Below are 17,555 nucleotides of genomic sequence, written 5' to 3' on the forward strand. Positions count from 1 at the left end.
ACACTGTACACATATACACTGTACATACACACACACACATACACTATACATACACACACACACTATACACATATACACTGTATATACACACACACACATACACTATACATACACACACACACTATACACATATACACTGTACATACGCACACACACATACACTATACACATATACACTGTACATACACACACACACATACACTATACATACACACACACACTATACACATATACACTGTATATACACACACACATACACTATACACATATACACTGTACATACATACACACACATACACTATACACATATACACACACACTATACACATATACACTGTACATACACGCACACATACACTATACACATATACACACACACTATACACATATACACTGTATATACACACACACACATACACTATACACATATACACTGTACATACGCACACACACATACACTATACACATATACACTGTACATACATACATACACATACACTATACACATATACACACACACTATACACATATACACTGTATATACAAACACACACATACACTATACACATATACACTGTACATACGCACACACTCACATATGCACACACACACACTATACACACTCAGACACACACTCTTTCTCTTTCACGCACACACACAGTCTCACACACACTCTCTCTCACACACTCACAGCAGTCTCTCTCTCTGTCACACACACACACACACACTCACAGCACAGTTTCTCTCTGTCACACACACACACACACACACTCACAGCACAGTTTCTCTCTGTCACACACACACACACACAGCACAGTCTCTCTCTCTCACATACACACAGTCTCACACACTCACAGCAGTCTCTCTCTCTGTCTCACACACACACACACTCACAGCACAGTTTCTCTCTGTCACACACACACACACACACACTGCACAGTCTCTCTCTCTCACATACACACAGTCTCACACACTCACAGTCGTCTCTCTCTCTGTCTCACGCACACATATGCAGAACTTCACAATTTCACATTCATCTCACACATTCTCTTTTTCTGTGTTTCTCCCTGACTGCCTCTCCCTCACTCCCCCTCTCTTTCTCTCCTTCTCTTTATGTGACTCACTCGCTCCCTCTCTCTGTGGATGCATGTGTATGAAATCCACTGGTTTTGTGGCAGTAGGGCTCTACTGAGTGATTATTATTATAGTTATTATTATGAATAATAATAATAATAATAATAATAAATATCCTGGGATGGCAGAGGAAGCACACACTCACACACTCACACACACACACACACTCACACACACGCACACACACACACACACACACACTCACACACACGCACACACTCACACACACGCACACACACACACTCACACTCACGCACACACTCACACACACTCACACACTCATGCACACTACACACACATGCACACTACACACACACACACACACGCACGCACACACACACACACACACATGCACACTACACACACACACACGCACGCACACACACACACACACGCACACTTGCACATTACACACACACACACACACGCACGCACGCACACACACACACACACACACGCACACACACACACACACACACACTTAACATGGTGTTATTGCAGTTCCTGAGGAGGATCCACCCTAATGACGGCCCACAGACAGGTTGAGGCTGATCAGATAAATTAGTGCAGTCTTATTTAGCTCCCAGCAGACTTCATTACTGACAGAAAGTTATATAATTGAAGCTCATAGCTACATTATTCAGTACATGAATAATACTTAAAAATAACACCATTGCCATGTCGGAAGGAAACGGAAAATGCCTTAATCGTTAAAGTTTACTGTGATATAAATTTTGCCGGCAGGTACGCGGGCAATCGGAGTGATGAAGGGCTTCTTCCTGTTGGAGAAAACGAAGCCCTCTGCACCCCTCTGTGATGTCAGAGGAACAGGACCAGCACAGGATGGCAGTGTGGTTCAGCGGTTAGGTCCCGCCCCTCTGTGATGTCAGAGGGACAGGACCAGCACAGGATGGCAGTGTGGTTCAGCGGTTAGGTCCCGCCCCTCTGTGATGTCAGAGGGACAGGACCAGCACAGGATGGCAGTGTGGTTCAGCGGTTAGGTCCCGCCCCTCTGTGATGTCAGAGGGACAGGACCAGCACAGGATGGCAGCGTGGCTCTGCGGTCAGGTCCCGCCCCTCTGTGATGTCAGAGGGACAGGACCAGCACAGGATGGCAGTGTGGTTCAGCGGTTAGGTCCCGCCCCTCTGTGATGTCAGAGGGACAGGACCAGCACAGGATGGCAGTGTGGTTCAGCGGTCAGGTCCCGCCCCTCTGTGATGTCAGAGGGACAGGACCAGCACAGGATGGCACTGTGATTCATCGGTCAAGGCACCGCACCTGAAACTGACCCACCGCAGGTTTGGTTCCCAGGCGTCGCCTTTTCCACTGTCCTCCTTCCCCTGAACAAGGTATTCCACCTGACACGCGCTCTGAAACGCTGAAGTGCACTGAATGAAAAGATGTACGGTGAACATGCAAAACTGATGACCATTTGGCCGTCATAATGCAATATTTGTTCCTAACATTAAACAAAATCAAGGAAATTTGCTCTGCTTGCTGTTGTTCAGTTGAACTTAATTATATCAGTGTCATCGTTGAACGAAATGGAACTTTCCATTTGAACTTGTTCAGTGGAAACTGTTGCCAGGGAAGATGGCCACACCTGAGATCCTGAAGGCACATCCGAATTGTTTCAGAACGCATTCCGCTCTGTAAGCGGATTGTACGTTAAAAGCTGTGCGTTAAGTGGCTGAGCGACGTGTGTGTCAATGTAACACTAGACGCAGGGTGGAAATTGCCGCTGGCCCCGCCCCCCGTCCACAGACCCTGTCGGGCACATCAGCTTCAAATTAACTGGCCCTCAAATCCTGCAGGGATCATCCAGGCCCCCACAGACAGAAGGAGTACCCCCTCCCCCCCCCCCCCCCCCCCCCCCCCCCCCCCCCCCCCGAAAGCTCAGGGAGGCGCTCTGAGCCATGTCAGGACCACGGGTTCACCATTTTCTGTTTCCTCACCTTGGCTGAACTGAAACCATGTGATCTGTCTGTTTCCCCTGGGGGGTGGGGTCTGAGGGGGAGTGGGAATGGGGAGGCAGTAGGGGGTGCTTGGGTGGGGTGGTGGAGGAGAGGAGAGGAGAGGAGAGGGGAGGGGCTGGATTTATTGCTTGATTGTGAAATTTAAAAAAATATATATTTAATTAAAAACTAATTAAATATCACCAAACCACACCAGTGCAGTACTTGAGAACACTCTTTTTTAAATTTTATTTTAAACACTGCCACGGAGAGCACTGCTACAGCTTCCTCTAAAACCACAGTGGGGAAGCTCATTAGATCGAAAAAATACTGTTTATGGAATTCTTTTTTCCGGGGAAAAAAGTCCTGACAGCGAGCGTTTTGGAAACGTTTGTACCGAAAAATGTATGAAAACAAACATGTGAGCGAAAACAAGACGCCTGTTTTCCACAGAGGAGTGGAAGAAGCCTTCCTGGCGGACGGCCAGCGTGAGATTGTGAAATGGAGGTATGCTAAATATGCCTGAATCTGTTTACTAGTGGCTCCTAATCCGCACAGCTGCATCTCCCGCAGGAGGGGCGGGAGGGGCAGGAGGGGCAGGAGGGGCGGGAGGGGCAGGAGGGGCGGGAGGGGCAGGAGGGGCAGGAGGGGCGGGAGGGGCAGGAGGGGCGGGAGGGGCAGGAGGGGCAGGAGGGGCAGGAGGGGCAGGAGGGGCGGGAGGGGCAGGAGGGGCGGGAGGGGCAGGAGGGGCGGGAGGGGCAGGAGGGGCAGGAGGGGCGGTAGGGGCAGGAGGGGCGGGAGGGGCAGGAGGGGCAGGAGAGACCCGGCTGCAGTGGGCTGTTACTGCCAGCACCCGTCTTTTTACCACCTTTTTTTTTTGTTAGCGGACAGGCTGACTCAGAGTCAGAGGTGGACAATCCAGGTTCAGAAAGTAAAAGTTCATCCCAGGATTTTGTTCCAGTCACCTGGATTTGCTAATGAGCATCATTCTTCAGCCAGTAGGTAGAGCTAAATCAGCTGGCTGAGTTCAGGGGTGGATGAAATACATGGCAGGACTTTTACTTTCTGACCCCTGGAATGTCCACCTCTGCTCAGAGTAGCTCACAGGAGTGCAGTGAGAGGACACTTGTAGCTCATGTCACAGAAGAATGGCTGCTGATTGGTTCATCCATTGGCTTATGTGCAGTTAGCATACAGCATCCAGCTGAAGAAGGATTGATGTCCTCCTGTTTTGTTGCTCTGGCCTACTGCCTACACTGCAGTCTGTTTCCCAGCTGCTAGAAAAATTGGATTGTGTGTGCATATATAGGCTGTGTATATGCCTATGATGGCTTTGTATACTGATATTTCATTTGTGTTTTTATTACTGATGTATCACTGTTCTGTGTGTATCAGGTCAGGACAGCCTTGTAAGTCTTTCTAGATAAGGGTGTCTATCAAACAGTTAAATAATAAATAACTAAAAAGTAAGATCATCCATATTTCTCCTCCCTCTCTGTCTGCAGCTCAGCTCTGTGTGAGAGGGCCTCACCTGGCACAGGTGCACAGCTGTTTCACAGGTAAGACCTTCACCTGCTGGAATCACTTCCCAAATCCTAATAATAATACAAATTCAAAAAATAGAAAAAAAAATTGTTTTTTTCTTTTTTGGATGCAGCCTTGTTGGTCCTGGTCTTAAGTCCTGATAAACAGGCCTCTTTCTTGACATGCTGGTTCTTATTATGCAAACATACTACAGCAGCTAACACACACACTCACACGCGCACACTCACACACACACACACAAAAGTATGAGTCACTCCCCAGCCTGAGAGAGAGAGCCAAATGAACAGAGGAACGCAGTTGGTATGCACAAATATCAGAACTGGGAGTGGCCCGCTACAGAAACAGACACGCTCCACCCCCCCCACCCCTGAGGGGTGCCTTAATTTAAACCTGCTGGGCCTGTGGGGTTAGAACCAGGTCTTAGCGCGTTAACCTCCTGGGTGGGGGTGGGGGGTTCACATTCAGGTTTAACTTACCAGATGTACCAGATTTCCGTGGTAGGATTCCACAGGCCCGACACAGTCGGCCTGTTCTCATTCTCCTTCATTCTGTTCCGTGGGGAGTTTCCTTAAACACAAACTGTGCGCTGAAACCTTCTGGTTTTTTAACTTTCATTTCTCTGTTGTAGTCTGTTCCTTTCCGTCACGCTTCCAGCAGTCTTCTAACCTTGTTTTAACTTCACTAATGTTTGTCATGACAAACCAACCCTGGTGGTGAGAGTAATAATTAGAATACTGCATACTGTAGTTTAGCTGGCGGTGAGTAGCACTATTGTCTTATTGGTAAGAAGGTAGCGAGTTTGAATCTGGACCGTGTGAGGTGTGCATGTTCTCCCCGTGTCCGTGTGGGCTTCCTCCCACAGCCCACACGCATGCAGGTTGTGTTAACTGGAGAGTCGAAACTGTACTTGGGATGTGTGTGAGTGAACGGTGTGTTGGCCCTGTCCAGGGTGTACTTCTGCCTTTCGCCCAGTGCATGCTGGGATAGGCTCCGACCCCCCCCCGCCCCGCCCCGCGACCCTGACCAGCAGTAAACAGTTGAGAATATGGATAAATGGATGCGATGTAGTTTATCTGTCTGCTCACTGTCACCAACTAGTATGGCCTTTAAAAAAGAAGTCAAGCAAGATCAGGCAAGGTTGCTTTCATAGACTAACCCACGTTACCGCTTTGACCTTGAAGTGTGCGGTTTAACTGTCTTGCCACCAAAAATACTTCTGACTACTATTTTGAATTCCCAGAATTCCCGACTGTGAGCTCAGGTCACGCCAGTGCACAGGGCGGTTGTGTTCGAAAAGCCAGGTGGAAATGTCACAGGGTGGGCGGGGCTCTGTTCCCATGGATACCTCTGCTCTGGTTCTCCTTTCATTGGCTTGGGTGGATATGCACAGTATCAGGGGGGTCAGAGCCAATTCCATTTTAGTTTAATGCATTCAAATGAAAGGACCTGGAAACTTACAAAATTCACCCAGAACAGTGGCTCTTTGACTATGACTATGACTATGAGAATGAAAAAAAAAAACACACTCTCTCTCACACATTCCACTGATATTAGAATTTGTCTAACTACATAATGTGCATTTGCATTGTAAATGTAGTTTTGAGATGTTTTTTTTCTTTTTTTTTAAAGAAAACATTTTAGTAGCATTAAACTGAACATATGTCTGACTACATTTGGGTGCGATTCACAGGAAGTGAATGAAGTATGAAACTTAATTTAGTACTTCGGTAATTTTTTGGCCAGAGAGCATTATGGGTATTTTTTCCAATTCATGAAGTGAATTTCAGTGAAGCTCTGGTACTTAAGTGGACTTGCACCCAGTCGCTGCTCTGCACTGCCCCCCCCCTGCCAAAATGGCAGATTTACTGGCTGTTGTTTTCCAAACGCCTGAACCCCTTCTATCGAGACGACGCTGCTCCAATTCCAAGTTACACAGTAAAAAACAAGCTCTTCTCTTGTCATATCTTGCAGATCGCAATACATCAAGAGAGGCATTTATTTTATTTCAGCTCTGCCCGTCTCTAGAGCTGTTTGCCTGCCATGGTTAAGTGCGCTTTCATAAAGGGCTTTATAGCTGTGTCAGATGAGTACACTGTACATTGTGAACTGCCCTAAGGTGTTGTAGTCAAAGATACCTAAAAATTCTTGTTGCACCAGTGACTGGTATTTAAAGCATTATCCTGCAATAGTCCTGTTGGAGCCTGTGCATAAGAGTGTCAAATTAATATCTATTAATATTTGTCCCGAGTCGATCTGCATTTCCGAGTTACAGATTGAGTCACTGTTCCAGGGGTGAAAATAAAACACGTTACCAAGCAACTCTCCCTCCCTCTTCTCTCTCTCTCTCCCTCCCTCCCTCCCTCTCCCTCTCCCCTCCCCATGTCCGTCTGTCTGTCTGTGTGTGTGTGTGTGTGTGTGTGTGTGTGTGTGTGTGCTAAGGGAAATTTGGGCAGTTTGCAGTAAGTACGTAGAGTTCTGAATTTCTGCTGAAGAATGTGATGTCACTCGTGGAGAAGCCGTGGGATTGGTTCCCGTGGCTGGGCGACCCTGGTCTCAGCCAGTCAGGCCCAAGGTTCAGGTCGCGGCAGGCCCAACCCGTTTACCCTGCGTGTTCAACATGGATCTCTTCTTCTTTTTCAGTTTTTTTACTATTTTTTTTTATTCGGTAAAACAACTTAGGTGTTTAACAAAACAAAAGAACACAGTTTATTGTGCATTATTGTTTTTTCCCCCATGTAAACAAATATGTTAACGTTACAGGCCGTTCCCCGAGAACATCACTCAAAAAAACAGAAGAATGAAAGGTAAAAATACACAGTTCAAACTCGCACACGGGGAGTCACCCCCCCTGCCCCCCCCTCAGGCTCGAAGCACCTTTACCTGCCTCATGTAGCTCTACCCAAAGGGGTGGGCGGGGTTAGCAGGGTACAGAAATACACTACGCTGACAGTGTCCTTACTTTTGACTAATCGCACATGAAATAATACACATGGCTGAACAGCAGCCGGCCTTGTCCAAGCCTGTTCACAGCCTGACAGATTTATACTTTTTTTTCTTCTTCTTCCTCTGAACGTGAAACAACAAACTGCTATGAAAAACTGAAAATTGGCGTTTCTCAGCGTGAGATCCGTAGAGCCGCACGATTCTGCAGACGGAGAGAGAGAGAGAGAGAGAGAGAGAGAGCCCCAGGGAGAGGAGCTCCGACTGCAGTCTGTGAGCTGTGGGTGAACGCTGCCCACTGGTGGCCGGCTGTGAGAGCTGCGCCCGCCCCTCCTCTCCGCCCCGCTCTCTCGCCGTCTCCCCCCCCTCCCTCAGTGCTGGTTTTTCACCCCCTGCGGTTTGCCAGGCCTCTTCTCCTGCTGGCCCCGCCCAGCGCCCGGCACGCCCCTGCCACGCCCACCGAACACACCTGGAGGGGAGACGAGGGGGTTTGTCAAGCGCAAAAAAGCTCCATGGCAACAGGTACGGCTTTGTTTTTTCAGTTTTCATGCACCAGGCATCTATAAAACACGGGGGGAGGGTGTTGACCAAGCCTATGCTTACTGTGTGAACTGCACTCGATATCCATGGCTATGAATTACTGTTACAAAATGAGTATTGTACCTTAACGGACCCGTGTTTCGTAGTTGTTCCAACGACCTTCAGTATGCACTTATTATATGTCGCTTTGGATAAAAATAATGTAATGTATGTAATGTAAAATAAATGTAATGTATGCAGTGTTTCAGGAGGCAGAATTACTGAGTTTTAGCGTCTGAGCCATCCACAAACGAGTTCTAGCTGTGGAGCGCTGCAGGAGAGCAGCACCCTGGCCTGGAGTCTCTGTTCTGAACGGAGCGTTTTTACTGCCCTAATGGCAGCTGTAACAGCTGTGACCCTGCAGCGTTCCCTCAGAACCCAGCCGTCCTCCCAACGCTCTCCAAACAAACCGGCTCTCAGTCTGGCCACCAGTAACTGGCCAAATACAACCCCTCCCTCCCCAACCGAGCTAGTGTGCGCTGACATATTCTGGAGCCAAAATGGCCACCATTGCCTATGCCTGGAGGCGAGATGACAGCACTCACTGTCACTGTGCAGCGCTTAGAGAGCCATACAGGGAGCCATGAAAATCAGCTCATTAATGAGTTCCACACAGTTCTCTCTTTTTCTCTCTCATTCCCTCCCCAAATTCTCTTCTGCTCTCCCCCTCATGCACCTGCACCTGCACCTGCACCTGCACCCCCCACCCGTACCTCTGCCAGGGCCCCCGCCACGCCCTTTCTGCTGCTGGCGGTTCTGCTGGGCTCCGCCCCGGCCCCGCCCCTTGGACACCACCTCCTCCTTCACCATGTCGATGATCTCGTCCGGGATGCGCAGGTACTTTATGGTGCTCCCGCGGATGTAGCACTCGGGCATCCTCCAGAACTTATCGCCATCCTGCGGGAGAAAAAAACCGCACTACAGAAACAACCCAAACGCAAACTGCTCCCTCCCGCAACCGAAATGGGTGTATATGAGGGGGTTTAGCTTTTGGTAATGTGGGAAAACCTAAATTTTGTGTGGCATGCCTTTCTGTTATTTAGCTAAGCAGAACCACCTAGTGGTGGTATTCCACAGCACACTAATTACTGGCAGTAAACCCTGTTAATTTCCCAGTTTGACCATCAGGAACAAAAAACAGTTTTGTAGAGGCAAATTTGAGGGGAACTGTGTTTGTTCACTGGAGGGATGTTTAGACAGGTTTTCTCTACTTGCTAATAGTTTTTCAAGCAGACAATGGCACACCTGTATGCGTGTGTGTACGATGTGTGTAGTTTGTGTGCAGTCGTGTGCGTGTGGTGTGTATAGTTTGCATATAGTCGTGTGCATGTGGTATATGTAGGTTGTGTGCGTGTGGTGCATGTAGTTTGTGCGTAGGTTGTGTGCGTGTGGCGCATGTAGTTTGTGCGTAGTTGTGTGTGTAGTTTTTGTGTAGTCGTATGCGTGTGATGTGTTTGTGTAGTTTTTTCTCATGTATATCAGTCCACTGTGGAACTGCACTGAGGAGATGCTGAAGACTGTCCTGAGCATTTGGGTATTATAGAATCATACAGTTTATTTATATAGTACATATTGCACTTTTTTACCCTAGAGGTGCAGATGACTTCTCGCAGGTTAATGTTCATCCAGTTGTCGCAGCTGACCAAGTGTCCGTTGTACGTCTCTCCGTTCTTAAGCTCCACCAACTTTGCAAAAGAAAGGCAGCAAATCAGATCCACTGTCAAAAACCGCGGAGCTCAGATCATTTTTGAACATCTTCACGTTCTGTTTAATCTCACCGGATGCGTAGTGAAATAACTACTTACCATTGGGTGGTTCTGTGCAGTCTTCAGTAAAGACAGGGGCAGCTGTGAACGAACAGGTAAAAAATGTCATAAGTAGGCTAAATCAAGAACCCGAAACAAAAAGTAGGATGCTCGATCGTGCGTTTGTTAAAGTTAATACTGACCAAAGGTAACTTGTCTATAATTGTTAACTTACGAACTAAACATGTTAGATGACCTGTTCAATACATTAGCTAGACAGCTATTAAACATCCAGATTTACATAGCAACCAAATTTAGAAGTCCACCTAGCTTGCTACTTGCACTAACTTGACGTATTAATAAGTTAACCATAGCTAGTCTAGATAGCAACCAACGTTATGTGGTGCGGTAACTATTTATGATCCAACAAACAGGGTAGAATGATATGCCACTGACAACAGTAAATTCACATATCTGTAATTAAAGGTTAAATAACACAAGCCGTGCTTCCTGCTTTGACCAGAACTAGCAAGGAAATTAGTATTCATTGGTTAGCTAGCTAGCTAACTCGCCAACGTTTCCCACATCCCGGTAAGAATGTTCGATATTACAGCCATTTTGTAGAGCAGTGAATTAGCAAGGTATCAATTTCCCTACACAAAATGGGAAAAATAACTCACCATTTTAGCGGCTTTGTTTAAATTTTCTCACCACGCTAACTAGAAATTCCGCTAATTCTTTTCTTAGGTCGATATCGTATTCAAAACGCTTGGTTTTAAGATACACAGCCTATATTTTCGCGTTAAGTGTTCTACGCCAATCAGAGTTCAATCGCTAAAGACCGCCTCACCAGCGTCCAATCGAGGTGCCTAAAACTAGTTATGTCTTTTACGTCAGCTTTGTAGTTCGGTTGACCAGCACCGTAGCTCTTTCACAATAAAATTCCGCTCGAGGGCGCAGGGCCGTTTCATACATTCCATCAATCTTTATTTTTTTTTATAGCGCCATGTACAAACAGGTCGCACACTGGACGCACTGTTCACAATGGACATTTCTCAGATGGAATTACAAATGACATGAAGCCCCATATTCTAACCAATTTATGGGAAAATTCTTAACTCTCATAGATTAATGTAACATCCAAAAAATAAAAAATAAAAACCTAGGAAACAAAATTGGTACAATCCTACATTAATTTCATAAATGTTATGCAGTGGAAAGTGGAAGGGAGCCAAAATGCAGTCTGAACATTTAATCAGTGTGAAATGAAACTGAAATAGAACAGTGTGTGAAATGGAAAAACTCCTTAATGCATCCACACTTAATAGTACTAGGCAGGACAAAGCCAAGCGATGGTGCAGACTTGGGAAAATCTAAACTAACTCAATGAAGCACACACACACACACGCCAGGTACAGGTGGTAACTAACTGCACAAGCACACTGTGCCACATCAAAGTGTGTGGTATAAAATAAGACCTTGTTTAAGGGCCTGGGACTTACCTCATCAAAATGGAAACTGCACATTTAAAAGGCATTCATTTTAATATTCTGAACCTATCATTATTATTTTTTTTTTTTTTCAGAAACAGAAATGAAAAGGAACCCCATAGAGAAGTACAAATTATGAAATCCCTGACCAGGAATAAGCGGGATAATGGTGGATGTAGCCTAGTTATAGGCCTATGTGTACAAGCCTTATACGGTCTATGGTACAAGCTCACCAGTAAGGATTGTAATGCTAACCCAAACTAATATTCGGCCTTTACTTCCACAGGTCACCTAAAATCACCAAGTTAGGGTTAAGAGATCTTTTCCATAACTTGCTGACCGTGAAATAACGATTCGGTGTGATCATATTCCACGACATTATTGCAAAGAATAATGAATGGCACCCATCAAACAACAGTGAAATAGAGTTTTGCACAATAGTCGTAATGCGCATGTGTAATGAGCCTCAAACTGCCTTCAGCGCGTCTCGCAAACTAACGCGCGATTGCTGAGAGAACTTGTGTTACAAAGAGGGGCCGCGCATAGGGTTGCGGAGGGTGGAGCTGTGACAAGAAACCAAACCGTCAAAAAAGTGAAGGGATACGGACTGGCCACCGACTCGCGTAGACTTGGCCGTTTGTTTAGTAACACAAGTAACGCATTTGACAGCAGTTGGAAGAGGATGGATAATGGTAAAAGGACAGTTGTTGTGACTGGTAAGGGCGCTGTTTTTGGGTAAACCTCACAAGCTTTATTGATAGCTTGCGCTAGTTTAATAGCTGACTGTTTCACACTACCGGACCTGTCTAACAAACTCGTTACCTAACTGAAAGAAAGGCGGCTGAACCAGTATCTAAATTCTTGACGATCAAAGTTCTTTTCTAGAAAACGTCAACGGCACCTAGTGTCATAGCTTGTTAGATAATTACCACCACATAGTTTGCATAGCGTAAGATTTTGAGAACTGATACACAATACTAAGTGATTAGCGTCAGGTGACTAATGCATGCTGGCTCTACAAAATAATAGTCTTGCATAGGGCGACGTTCGGTCGTGTGTTGTTTTAAAATGTGTCGCTCACTCTCACTTGCTTGAAAACTACCTAGCCAAAAATAGCCATAGATTCTGACTTTGTTCGAAAACTGCTAACGTAAGCTCCTTAACTGTGCAACCAACCAGCCCGACTTTCCCTTTCTTTTTTTCAAAGCAGATCAATATTTCCGGTAGTCTATGGTAATGGTCCCGGTCAGTTATAAGCTACTATTCTTGGCCCTTTAGCACTAAGGATAACTAGACATATCTGAGAGCAAGCAGAGCTAAAATAACATTACAGACAGTGAATACTGGGGTCATGTTAAACGACACTTGTGTTTAGAATTAGTTTAATAACAGCTGGTATTTTTTTCACGTTATATTCCTTGCAACTCAGAGCAACAAAGTGAAGCGTACGTTTCGGAAAAGTTTAAACGGTAATGACATTACATTGTTTCATCACTTTAATAGCGTATAATGCGCCCCTTGCCCTGGGCTTTGAAGTTACCGTCAGTCTTTTTGGCGCATTTGAGATAACTATCGCATACGAATTCACTACTAGCTCTGCCTATTCCGTCCGACGCTACACCCAGGTGATCATCGGGTTAGATGAATTGTGCGCATGTCCGCAGTTCGGCGGACCAAAGACCGTTTTTGGGGCAGCTGTGGACGCCCTCTTCTCCATCGGGCAGATGCTGTTTCCTGTCATTGCTGTCTATACAGCGGTTCTTCATAAGAACTATATTACTTCTTCACTAGCACTACATTGCACCTTCATAAGTGCTACATAGACATTCATAAATGTTTGTGTCAGTAACTGCAGATCGGCATATGGTGTATGTCATGGTAATGTCACTTTATGAATAAATAATGATAATATGTCTTTTGAATGTTTCTGGTTATTGACATATGAGATTATGATGGTCTGTGTAGGTTCTATGAAGCTGCTGTGTATTGCTCACAAAAGGGTTATGTAGCTGTTATGAAGGGCCATTCACAGAGCCGTAGCTTGTTTTTTGTATTGAGTGTTGATGCTCGCCCTTGCTGGAGTTTAATTTATTCTCCCTGAATTATGTGTGAGACTGCATTGGTTAGCAGCAGGCTAATCAAAGCTTTTTTTTTGTCAGGACATGTGCTACACAGTGAATCAGTGACCTTCGATCTTCCCCAGAGTGTGAGGATAAATACAGTTCAACATACACATATAATTTGTAATAATATGTTAATGTTATGCATTGAGGACCAGTAATTTGGCTCTGTATCCTCTAGAAGTCCCCAGTAAGCAATACCTCTCTTTGGTTTGATGGATATATATCTCTTGAAAAAGTTGTGTATCTCCATCTGGTTTTTTATGCAGTTCAAAGTAGGGAAATTAGCCCTTGACTGGTGTGCGTTTTGAAGTTGGCACTCGGTCAAATGACATGACAGATGTAGGCTGTTTCCTTCTTGTGTGTATTCCTCTAAAAAGAACAATGATTTTTCGTGTTTACACCAGGGACCGACACGTGAGTCCTACATGGGGTCATTTGTAGTTAGGCCCAGGCAAATGTGAGAGAGACTGCAAATGTGAAGAATGGTTAAAAGTTATTCATTGAAGTTAGCTTGCAGGCCCGCGGGGGTCGACCTTCAGACCGCCCGAGTTGAAGCTTTGACTGCCACTCAGTGAGCATGCTCAGTGGAGCTGCGCCTCTCTCAGGACACGAGGGGCGGCCGTGACAGCGAGGCCTGCGCCTTCCTGCTTCCTGTGACATCGTGTTTTATCAGCCCCGCGAAACGGGCAGCCGTTGATTGGCTGATCGGCGTCACCTGACCTCACTGTTCCATTTGCGTTTCAGGTTTTGGGCCGTTTGGAGAGCACGCGGTGAACGCCAGCTGGGTGGCAGTGAAGGTGACCTGAGACACACCCGTCACACGCCAAAGCTGGGCGCCATTTGCATCCCGTCAGCTCTGTGCCATTGGCCTGCAGATCATTAACTGCAGAAAGAAAAGATCAAAAGGCCCATGAAGTGTGACTCTGGTTCATTCTCTTTTCACCTTAGAAAAGATATTGCCCTGCATTCAAATCTGAAATTGACTCGTATTTGCTAGAAAAACGAACTAAATTTTGCTTTTTTGCAGCTACTAGTACTAGGGCGCAGCCATCTTGGAACAAGCCTGGTTGTGATGTCATTAAGTCAGTTTGTCTCGGATGCTCAAGCTATTTGTATTGCTAGACTGCTGACTTTCAATGAGCTGTACAATGCGTCGTGAGGAACAAACAAAACAAAACCCAAGGACGGTCAATTTGTATTGCCCCGGGATGCAACACACCAATGACACTACATAAATAAAAACAAAGTCACAATAAAACCATTTAAAGATCATTAAAAAAAAAAAACAAAAAAAAAAAACACATCTGTCTCAACGAAGGGAAACTCTTCCATTCCCTCGCCCTCTTCCATGTGCAAAAAAGCCCAGTGAACATAAAACCCTTATATCACCGCAGAGACAGAGAGACGGAGAGAGAGAGGGAGAGAGGGAGGGAGAGAGCATCGCTTAGCGTGTACCTGTTTCCTCTCCTCTCCCTGCAGGAGCTGGAGCAGCTGGGTTTGGGCCCAGGTGTGGACCTGCATGTGCACGAGGTGCCCGTGGAGTACCAGGCCGTCAGCTGCCTGGTGCCGTCGCTATGGGAACAGTACCACCCGCAGGTAGCCGCTTGGGGCCCGGTGTTTCCGGTCGCTGTGGCGCTGAGAGTGCCTCTCCGTAACTCCACGCAGTCCCTCTGGCCAGGGACACGGATCAGGAGTCTGCTGGAAAGCAGGACCTGCAACTTTTCCTTTATTTGGCGAAAATATTTGTTTAATAAACTAGGGTTTGCAGTTTAGCAACTTTCTTTGATCAAGGATGCAATAGGACCAAGTCTCTCCTGGGATTGAACCTGCATCCACCTGGATATGAGGCTGGATACGTAACCCTCCGCTCTGCCAGCGTGAACGTTCACATGTGCCTTACTGGCCTGGGAAGTGTGCGCGTGCTAACAGATAACTAAGAATATTTACATTTTCTCTCTCCCACTCGTGTGTGTGTGTGTGTGTGTGTGTGTTGGGGGCAGTTGGTGGTCCATGTGGGTGTGTCTGGGGCAGCCACAGCCATCACCTTGGAGATGTGTGGGCATAACCATGGCTACAAGCGCCCTGACAACTGCAGCTTCTGCCCGGACACCCACTGCTGTGTTGAGGGCGGAGCTGACTGCATCAAGTCCGTCATCGACATGGAAACCGTCTGCCAGCGGGTGAAGGCCTCGGGACTGGGCGTGTCTGTGACTGTGTCCAAAGATGCTGGAAGGTGAATATAACTCACCCTCCCCGAGTCCCCCTCAGCACCCCCCCCCCAACCCCACCCCCACCCCCACCACCAGCCCCCCAGGCTGGAGCGAGCACACGTCCCTGTTCAGCACAGCACCTGACCTTCTCTGCCCCGCCCTGCCCTCTCTCTCCCTGCAGGTACCTGTGTGACTACATCTACTACCTGTCTCTGCACCTGAGCGGCGGTAGCTCCGCCTTCGTGCACGTGCCCCCCCTGGGGAAGCCCTACAGCGGCGAGCAGCTAGGCCACGCCCTCCGGGCCATCCTGCTGGAGATGCTGGAGCAGCTGGGCCAGGACCAGGACGCCAATCACTGTGAACACGGACACTGAGAGCTCCGCCCCTCCGCCCCACAGCATCGCCACGGCAACAAGCAATCCCCAGACAGATAACACGCCTTTGGCTCATCCCCTTTATTGCTGCATTACAGCTGCAGCCAGTCACCAATCAGCCCACGTTCCAGCCCAAGCTCAAAGCCGACGCCGCTCCGAACAGCTGCGAGGCAGCCGAACCTCCACCTGCACAGCATCCCTCTGTGGTCGCTTTGCATACAGACAAGCAAACAGGCAGACGCAGGCAGATGGACAGACAGACAGACAGACATCTCCTCTGGAGGAGAACAGCAGCTGTAGCAGTTCAGTAGCAGAGCTTTCGTCCAGCGAGGCTTTCCGTTGCACTTGCTGAAAGTCTTCAGGTATCTAGTGCCGCTGAGTTGGAGCTTGACCCTGGGGCCTTTTCTGAAACCTTTCTTCAAATGTGTGGCCCCGCAACCACTGACTGTGGAAATCCACGCTTATTTACAGATTCAGTTTCACAGCTTTGACGTGCAGTGTTGCAGTGTCTGGCCTGCCCAGGTGTCCCGCAGCTTTTAACCCACACCAGAACGATTTACCCCCTTGTCTCCTCGTCCGTGGAATTGTTTGAAATCAGGCGGCGACTTTTAAGTGGCTCGTAAGTTTGCAGCACCTCGGTTGAGATTTTTTGATGGAAATATTACGGGCCGCATTTACATTCGCTTTCTCCACACCTGCTGTACCACTTCACTCCAGCTGAGATGGATAGACTCTGAATCTGCCAGTGCTTTTCTTGAAAGGAAATGGGTAGAACTTGAATTGAGGAAGGAGACGGCATTCTCTGTTGCCAAGGAGGCTTAAATCTGAGAGTCAATCACATTTTATGTCAAATTGGTCCCAAATATGCACTGTGGAGCTGTGTGGAGAAAATCAAAGGGCAATTCTTTTTACACTGCTTGAGATGCTGTGTCCTATCACAGGTAAATATATCTGCACAGGTCACAATCTTAATGTGCAGATTAAATGTGTGGCCTTTCGTTTGATGAGATCCTCCTGTGATATTTTTCAAATACTTGTATGAATAAATTAATAAAATGTATATTTTGACAACTAACTTTTGTTCCGTGGCACTGAATGCTCAAAAATGTCATGTTAAATTTTTTATTTAATTTTTATTTTTTCCTCTTTTTCTCTCAACTCAAACCCAAACCCAGTAATGTTCGTCATTGTTCACTGCTGCAGCCTCCATTATCATTCTGAGATAACAGCCATTCTTAAAATGGCGCCTAGATTTGTAAGTTCTGCACCGGAAATACATTTACCCCTGAATCCTGGGTGTCAGGCGTTCGGAGCTGAAACACGTCTTTGAACAAGCATGCTTGCAGAGCCGATGAGCCCCTCTGTATACTACTGTTTTATTTTAATGTGCACTCATAGTAGTCCCTATTATTCACACTATAATATCCTCACATCTTTCTGTACCTCCCTCTACTGGTAG

General features: G+C 46.8%; 2 protein-coding genes across 2 annotated transcripts; one reads left to right on the forward strand and one right to left on the reverse strand.

The window, feature by feature from the left end:
- Positions 1-7,317: 7,317 nt before the first annotated feature.
- On the reverse strand, positions 7,318-10,733 carry lsm4 (LSM4 homolog, U6 small nuclear RNA and mRNA degradation associated). Its single transcript, XM_035420549.1, has 5 exons — positions 10,580-10,733; positions 9,960-10,001; positions 9,741-9,839; positions 8,868-9,051; positions 7,318-8,044 (listed from the first exon to the last, which is right to left on the reverse strand). Exons 1-5 carry the CDS (start codon positions 10,580-10,582, stop codon positions 7,947-7,949), a joined length of 426 nt encoding a protein of 141 aa, XP_035276440.1. The 5' UTR covers positions 10,583-10,733; the 3' UTR covers positions 7,318-7,946.
- Positions 10,734-11,921: 1,188 nt separating this feature from the next.
- On the forward strand, positions 11,922-17,171 carry LOC118228932 (pyroglutamyl-peptidase 1-like). Its single transcript, XM_035420527.1, has 5 exons — positions 11,922-12,105; positions 14,257-14,309; positions 14,992-15,108; positions 15,513-15,745; positions 15,904-17,171. The coding sequence occupies exons 1-5, from the start codon at positions 12,072-12,074 to the stop codon at positions 16,094-16,096; spliced, it is 630 nt and encodes a 209-aa protein (XP_035276418.1). The 5' UTR covers positions 11,922-12,071; the 3' UTR covers positions 16,097-17,171.
- Positions 17,172-17,555: the final 384 nt, after the last annotated feature.

This window comes from Anguilla anguilla, chromosome 6 (genome assembly GCF_013347855.1).
Source record: "Anguilla anguilla isolate fAngAng1 chromosome 6, fAngAng1.pri, whole genome shotgun sequence".
Taxonomy (NCBI): domain Eukaryota; kingdom Metazoa; phylum Chordata; class Actinopteri; order Anguilliformes; family Anguillidae; genus Anguilla; species Anguilla anguilla.

What these genes read in the sequence shown, in the direction of transcription:
- lsm4 (XM_035420549.1), bottom strand. An exon ending in CTGCACAGAACCACCCAATG is followed by an intron (nt 9,840 to 9,959) that starts GTAAGTAGTTAT and finishes TCTTTTGCAAAG; the next exon opens with TTGGTGGAGCTTAAGAACGG. An exon ending in TGGCGGGGGCCCTGGCAGAG is followed by an intron (nt 8,045 to 8,867) that starts GTACGGGTGGGG and finishes TCTCCCCTCCAG; the next exon opens with GTGTGTTCGGTGGGCGTGGC.
- LOC118228932 (XM_035420527.1), top strand. Translation starts at nt 12,072, where the DNA reads ATGGATAATGGTAAAAGGACAGTTGTTGTGACTG. An exon ending in AAGGACAGTTGTTGTGACTG is followed by an intron (nt 12,106 to 14,256) that starts GTAAGGGCGCTG and finishes TTTGCGTTTCAG; the next exon opens with GTTTTGGGCCGTTTGGAGAG. An exon ending in GTGTCCAAAGATGCTGGAAG is followed by an intron (nt 15,746 to 15,903) that starts GTGAATATAACT and finishes CTCTCCCTGCAG; the next exon opens with GTACCTGTGTGACTACATCT.